The sequence below is a fragment of the Chrysoperla carnea genome, chromosome 1 (genome assembly GCF_905475395.1).
Source record: "Chrysoperla carnea chromosome 1, inChrCarn1.1, whole genome shotgun sequence".
In the NCBI taxonomy this organism is placed as follows: Eukaryota; Metazoa; Arthropoda; class Insecta; order Neuroptera; family Chrysopidae; genus Chrysoperla; species Chrysoperla carnea.
In genome coordinates this window covers 47894396-47902240 of record NC_058337.1, presented here as the reverse complement: position 1 = coordinate 47902240, position 7845 = coordinate 47894396, and the positions used below count along the sequence as shown (strand labels likewise).

General features: G+C 30.1%; 1 protein-coding gene across 1 annotated transcript; it reads right to left on the bottom strand.

The window, feature by feature from the left end:
- Positions 1–220: 220 nt before the first annotated feature.
- LOC123305337 (neurotrophin 1-like) lies at positions 221–7282 on the bottom strand. Its single transcript, XM_044887028.1, has 6 exons — positions 6956–7282; positions 6156–6595; positions 5642–5746; positions 4250–4396; positions 4056–4179; positions 221–1030 (listed from the first exon to the last, which is right to left on the bottom strand). Exons 1-6 carry the CDS (start codon positions 7280–7282, stop codon positions 221–223), a joined length of 1953 nt encoding a protein of 650 aa, XP_044742963.1.
- Between the last annotated feature and the right edge of the window lie 563 nt (positions 7283–7845).

The following is a 7845-nucleotide window of genomic DNA, read 5'->3' as shown; positions in this document are numbered from 1 at the left end:
TAGCACATCATTCTCTACTGAAATATCTGCTGAATTTAGTAAAGTATCTTGAGGTAGACCTTAGCATTATAAAATTTTTTTTTTTGATTTCGACATTTTTTGTATTACTTCAATAAAATAAATAAATAAATAAAGTGGAAAGTACTAAAATTTGAAATGCATTATAATACAATAACATTAAAATTCAGAGATCACATCATTAACTTATCTACACCGGCACTTAAAGTTGTTGTCTCCTAGAATTATACAATAAATTTGGTGGAGTTACCGGTCTCCAACCGCCCGTATCATCCATGGTGCTAACATCCATTCGTTGCTGAGGTCCGTCATCCTCATTATTATTACGATGATTTGGTGGCTCAAAAAAGTCTATTATTGGATGATAATTATAATTCACTCGTTTCGTAATAGCATTACGATTATATTTTTTTACATTTACTGGTGTAGTGTCTTCGTAGTCCTCATATTGTTCCGTTGTTGTAGTAGTAGTAGTAGTGGTTCTTTTCGTAGGAAATGGATCACTTGTCTGTAAATTTTGACTGGATGACTCATACTCTAAATCATGAATTTGTTGTGATGGGCGGCGGTAGTTACGTTTTGGCTGTTTATGTGGTGTTGAATTTGCAATTCCTCGTTTAATAGGATTCGGTGATCTTGTAAAAGTGGTAGTGGGATTTAAGAAAGGATTAGCTTGCGGTTTGGGAGCTTCCAGATAATGAGATATGCCATAGTTTGAATTCGATGGAAAACTGTCAATTGTTGATTGTTTTGCTATGGATTTATGTGGTGGCTTTCGGTATACATGCTTATTTATTGATCCAGATTTGTGATGATAGTCGGGTTCTCCGAACGATAAAGCTGCATCTAATTGAGATTCATTAATTATTAAATTAGGATCTATGTCGGCTTGTTCGTGTTCTAGATCATGTCCCGGGTATATCTCTGTGTGTGCGTTTGGTTTTGGATGATGAGTTTCCGGTGGATAAGTTGCTTTATATCCTTCTATATGACAAGAACAGCATGTGGGTACCTGAAAATACACAATTATTTTATTACTATTTATAAAACGAACTAGACTAAAATGTAGTAATATAGATTTTTCAATATATCTTTACGTTAAGGTTCCCTGATTCGAAATATATCATTTTAGGTTTGATGGACCTATAAAACGAATAGGTACAGCTGATTGTTTCAGGTGAGTTCACAATCAATTTGTTCAATTTTTTCAAAATACTCTCTAGTGAACCTCTTTATTGGGGCGAAAAATAAGGCATACTAATTTTAGGTTAAAACAAAAATTCTCACAAAAAATTTTTGTTTACTTTTGTGGATATAAAGTTTTTCTGGTTAACAAATTTTATCTTAACTTTTTTGGATATAGTACATAACATAAAAATATACAAAAACAAATAATTTAAAAAAAAAAAATTATTATTGATCATTTTTAATAAAATAGTTTGAACATAAAAATATTGGAAAAGCTTTCATGAACACTTATACAACAAATTAAAAACCATTAAAACTGAGTGGTAATTTTTAATAATAAATTCCAATATAACAAATAGTCGAACAAGCAAACTGTATGAATTGGTTATTGTTAGTTTTAATTAACGAATATACAAGAATGGATCCAGAGATGGGTTTCAATCGTGACAATCGCCCCTCCATAAAATAAGGCAATAGTAGGTATATAATGCAGTCAGAATGGAATATGAAATATCTCTATAAAATTTTTGTAAAAAATTAGTAAATATTTGTGTCTTGTAATATTGGAACAAAACAAAAATTATAAGTGCTTTTTATGGGTAGTTTCCAAAATCGTAGACGAGGGATGATAACTTTTAGGAAATTCTTTAGTCGATATCTAAGGCGTTCAATTGCAAAATTAACCAGAGTTACGTGTCTTTGGATTATTAAGAGCATTAATTTTTTTGCCAAAAAAAAAATTTTTTTTGTAAAAAATCTTGGAAATCTGTTTGGCTCCGATGTGGATAAAAATCACTTTTAAGAGTAAGGTAAAGTAGGTAAAGAAACAAAAAACAAAGTACGAAAAAAAATTTGTAAAAGCTACAAAGGTTTTAAATTTTTAATTACTAAAATAATGGACTCGAAAAGTTATTTAATACCACCTCCAAAAAAAATTTCTAGCATCCGCATATGTGTTACCGTGCTTATATGTACAATAGAATGTGTGTGTAGGCGAGACAAATTATTATGCATTAATTGAATAAAAAACTAATTGAAATACAAAAAAAAAAATGATAAACAAAAAAATTGTGAAAATACGCGCGCGCGGTCACTAGAATGGGACACTTATATTCAGCATACACATAAGTTTTAGTCTAGTTTGTAGCCCAAAATGTCACATACAATTATAGAAAAATAATAATACATTCGTTCTACGAGTGGTCAGATTTTATTATGATGTTCATCTATTTTTTATATTTAAATATTTATTTTTATATATAGGGTGTTTTAAATTGTTTGTAAAACGATCAAGCAGACCGTAATGAATAACAGAGCTCAAAAAGGGTCGATTTAGCTAAATATATCTTAGTACGGTGAGGCTCCGTGCAAGCGAGAAGCCAAAAGTTGAAATACTGAAGTCTTTTTTCAGATACAAGAAAATCATGTATCAGTTAAAATTTATGAAGATAAAATATAAATATACGAACGAACGAACTTCGTTTTCAGTTTAAAAAAAATATTTCAAAGGGTCAACTTTACGGTCCCCTGACACCCAAATGCACTTTAGTACTAAGGTAAGTTATACTTAATCGACCTCTTTTTAGCTTAACTATACTTGGTAGAGTGTTGTACACCCTGTATATTTTCATATATTTGTTAATTCTGCTCACTGAAATATTTTCAAAATCAAATTTATTGTTCCAAGTCTTGATTGTTACGAAATACTACACACTAGTTAGATGTTACCTACTTTCATTTTAATATTGCACACTGGTTAAAATTATTATAGCATAGCAAATACCTATTTCATTCTATTGATTCGAATTGATTCTATTGATATTGAAATTGATTTGAATTTTGCAAATTTCATCACGAACATCAATCCGTGGGTTTGATTCCGGGTTTTTTAATTATTTTTATACAAAAGTTTATAGTTTGATGAATTTTTTACACTTGACCTACAAAACAACTCAACTATCATCCCATAAAGAGCAAATGTATTGTTCCTTAGCAGAATTGAACTTACTTAATGAGAAAAATTACTATTATTTAATAAGCGAAAAATTTGACATCATAAACTTATAGAAGTAAAATAATTCAGATTTAGGGATGTATGATCAGCTATAAAATAATTTTAGGTGTAAAATTTAAAAAAAAAATTATTTTCAATTTTTATGATGAATTATGTTACACAACTCAACAAAATTAAAGAAAAAGTATGTTTGAAATTTTACGATAGCTGACTTTTTTACGATATTTCGGAAACTAGCCCAAATATCGAAAAGTTTTATTCTTATTTTTCGCCCATTTTCGTCAAGTAACAACATTATCCATCAGTAAAATTGAAAATATAAAAAAAAAAAAAATTGCAACTCTTAATCTTAATCAGTCCTACGCGTGCAAAATTCCTGACTGTGAAAATAATTTTGCCATTTGATAACATTTTCTTAAAATATAACCCACTTAAAATGGGTTTAAGCAAGCGGTGAATAAATAGGTGGATAATAAGAACCCATAGTAACTTACAAAAATACTGTTTAAATGTATGAATAGACTGTCTAATAAAAAACAGCCTTATTTTACAATGGTCCAATTATTACATAAGTGCATACTTTCCACATGTCGGGGCTTACAAAAGTGTATTCTTCATTTCTTTCAAAAATTAAGTGTTGAGTGGGAAAGGAAATACAGCTTCTGGGCGAATGCAATTATGAGCCTAATTTTTTCTGCTTGTGTGTATTCATTTATATGAAGGGGTTTAAACTATACTTGAGTAGAATTTTAGTATTCGTATAACATGTATATGTACAATTATTCGTAATTGCTGAATAGATTTCTAATAACTAGTGTCGTAAAATTTTATTTACCTTAAAAATATCCATGTGTAATCCAATACGCTTATCCCATGTTAAAAGTCGATGATAATTATACACTTGTATGCATTGAGATTTAAAATTCTCGGTCAAGTAACTACAAGTACCATGTGGATTCCTATTCACAAGAAACATACAATTTTTAGTTAAATATACGTTGGAATAGAAATAATAATATGTATACTTACAAGCATTTTTCAATTCGTAATGTTTGTGTATGCTCTGGAGTATTTACTACAAATTTCCATTTTCCATTAGTTGCTTTTGCTTTCTTTGGTCTTGCATATTTAACCATTGATGAACACATAGAGCCTTTATCGTCATCACCACTTCGCCTGAAAATTATTTTTAAATAATTCATTGAAAAATTATAACCATTGATTAATATAAACAATACCATTTGATAACATTAAAAAAAAAGGAATCCCCGACACAAAATCGAATCTGATGGATTCGCCTGTGGCATCGTAGCTAATAAACGGATGAGCCAATTTTAATTCTTTTTTAAGATAATTTGATCTAGATTGTTCTTAGCTATGTTTTAAGAAATCTACTCATCAAATCGTTTGGAAATCATCACTTCTTTTCAAGTTATTTCGAGTACGAAGCTCTAAACTTGCACTTGAAACATAGAACACTCTCGATCAAACTACCTTCCGAACAAATAAAAAAAAAATCAATATCGATTCATCTGTTTAGTAGACACGACAATCTATATATATAAAATGCTTTGTACTTAACTATTGATTGATTAACGGACTGACTGACTGACTGGCAAGTCAACGCACAGCCTAAGCCGCTGATCGTATAGACCTGAAACTTGGAGGGTGTGTTCTATGTATGACGTAAGAATTTGATAAGAAAGAATTTTCCGAAATTTTCTAAAAGTTTGTATGGTACAACGCGATTCCTTGGTTCAATCTACTACAAATTGTGCATAAACGTTCATTAAAGAAGACGTGGTTCGTATTTTATTGAAACTCACCGCCTAACGGGGTAGAAAGTTATTTTGGGGGTGATTTGCATCGAAGTTGACAATCGTCATTGTTGAATTAAATATTTAACCAATTTAAAAAATTATTTTACGGGTAAGAAGTTTTTATCGAGTATCGTGAGCTAAATTTTATCTTTTAAAAAATTAGGGTTTGGCACCAAAAAATTAAAATCCATAAAACAAAAGAAAGGATAAGTGAGATCAAGAAAGTGAGGGCTATAACACGATAGTCTTTGTTTTTAATTTTGAATTTACCCAGAAAAGCGTTCGGGTATCTGCTAGTAATTTATATAATAATAATCATTAATGGTGTAGTATATGGCTTGCCATATGTTTGTCATTCTTGTGTAATTCACAAACTTGCCATTTTGTAACAAAAAAATATTCATTCATTATTATAGAGAATACATTTATTTTTGTTTTATTTCTCGTTAATTTTAGCCTTGCGGGGTTTTAACCTCCGCGTTCCTACTTTCATTAAATATCTGGTACTTGGTGATTTTAGTATTTACGCTAATCATCACTGTAGTGGAATTTGTCAAAAAACCTTACTACAGCCTCTATTTAAAATATAGACATTACCTACCTATTTGATATATCATTTTCACTGGTTTCATTTAAATCACGAAATTCAACAAACAAATGTTCCATAGCTTCTTTATTTCGACGAATGGCAATTTGGATTGTTTCTCTACAACAAAAAATTGCATTAATAGTAAACCGTACGATATCATTAATTCGCCCGTCTGTTTGCTAGTCAAAATGCAATTTTATGGATAAACATAAATTAAATATTTTAATTAAAATTATGTATCTTTAAAAATTAATATTCCCTGTTTGCGGTTAATTTTAACCAGATTTAATTTCATACATTTAACGGACAAACTTTACAATCGAACCTCCTAAGTTCTTTTTTACGAGCTAAATTTTTTAACATATCATATTTGGTATGAATAATAATTTTTTTTAAATAGGATCTTTAGGACGCACCTACACGTTATTAATCGTGTAATTCATGCTCAGAATCGTCCAGCAAAGGGAGCAGGCAGCTTGTTTATCTATAAAATGCATTTTGCTTACAAAATAGATATATTACATACAATGGATAATCGTTAGTTTCCAAACAAATTCCGTTGACTAGTGTATCACAGTTGTTATCCTTAATTTCTTGGGTAGCAGAATATTTAATGGCTTTACGATTTTGTTGTGCTATTTTTATCGGAGGCGGAGGATGCCTCCGGTCAATAATATTTCGACGAAAAGGTCCATTTGGTTTATTGCCATAATGCAGGTGTACGTTTCTTCGAAGCTCTTGAGCATCTGGTAATTCTTCAATGGCCTCTTCTTCCTTAGTGTTTGTATTATTAAGCTCATCGTTTGTAATTTTTGGTAATTCTGATGCATTTAAGGCTTGAAATTGTGGTACGTCATTAGCGTCTATATGACGCGGCTTCCGTAGTAAATTTGCAATATCCAAAGATATGGGAAGTAGTAAATCACGGCTAGTGTTTTTATTATTCCTAGCAAATTGTGCTATTACCTGTAACAAAAGTATAATTTAATATTTTTACATTAAAATAGATCACAGGTATAATTATTGTTTTTAACAATAGCCATTACTAAGTTTCAAGCTCTTACTAAAACGTACTGTGATCTACGTACAAAACGTACTGAAGAGATATTTCGCCTGCGAACATTGGAAAACCAACGTTCACAAATCTAAGAACAATGTCTTTTAAATAGAAGAGGCTAAGCGATGGACATAAATGTCACAATGAGCTTCTTCAAAAGCTGGGGGGAAAAGGTGACAGTCCTACTGACAAAGACCTTCAATCTCACCTAACTTACATCTAAAACATGTATCGATTCTAAAAATACTTATTCCTTAGGAGTCACTCACCTCATTTAAATTGTAGCCAACATTTTCATTAGGGTCTGTAACTTGTTTTTTGACTAACGCGGCCAATGCTAGTTTTTGTGGAGGTGTCATAAATCGCAATATTGGCAAAACTAATCCAATACTTTTTCTAATCTTTTCATTTTTCATTGCAGCAGAAACACTCTGTTTCACTAACAGTTCTTTTTGCCGTAAATTATTCATTAGTTTAGTTTGGTGTAAATCATTCCTTTCGATAAATGTTGAATTTGAAATTTCATTGTCTTCTTCATCCATGTCGAAATCGATATCATCCAATTTACCAAAATCATCATGGTCATCATCTTCCATATAGTCTTGCGAATGTGTTTTTGTTAAGTATAAGCATAGTAAAATTGCAATACACAAAATTTGTTTCAATGGCAGCATGTTTGTAATTTTTAGGTTTGTTATTTTTAAAAATATCTGATATGTAGAATAGGCATTGTTGAGTTTTCTGAAATAAGGGAACAGTAATTTTAATTTTTGTAATTAAATCAAAAAAATAAATAAATAAATAGAAATAAAAATGAAATCAAAGTAAAATAAAAAAAAAATTATTAAGAAGTTCTTAAAATTAAACTTTATGGTTAAAGAAGAAAACTGGGATTGTATGGAAAAATTCATTATAATTTATAAATAACACTGAAAAAACACAATTGAAAAACTATATATTTAAGAGGAACTGTACATATAGTACCCTGTATACAGGTGTTTTTTTAAGCTGACATATGCTTGAAATTCGAAAAATAACTTTTATCGATAAAAAAGCAAAATTATGTTTTAAAGCAGAAAATGTTGGGTGTATAGGCGCACATCTTATGCAGACATTAAACGTGAGCTAGGTTTTCAAGTTCACTCTACGCGATTACTGG

Bases quoted from the DNA above. Each gene is read 5' to 3' on its own strand.
- LOC123305337 (XM_044887028.1), bottom strand. From the start codon at position 7,282: ATGGAAGATGATGACCATGATGATTTTGGTAAATTGGATGATATCGAT. The intron at 6,596-6,955 runs GTGAGTGACTCC...CTTTTGTTACAG, and splicing joins TTGGCTACAATTTAAATGAG to GTAATAGCACAATTTGCTAG. The intron at 4,180-4,249 runs GTAAGTATACAT...TCTTGTGAATAG, and splicing joins TTACGAATTGAAAAATGCTT to GAATCCACATGGTACTTGTA.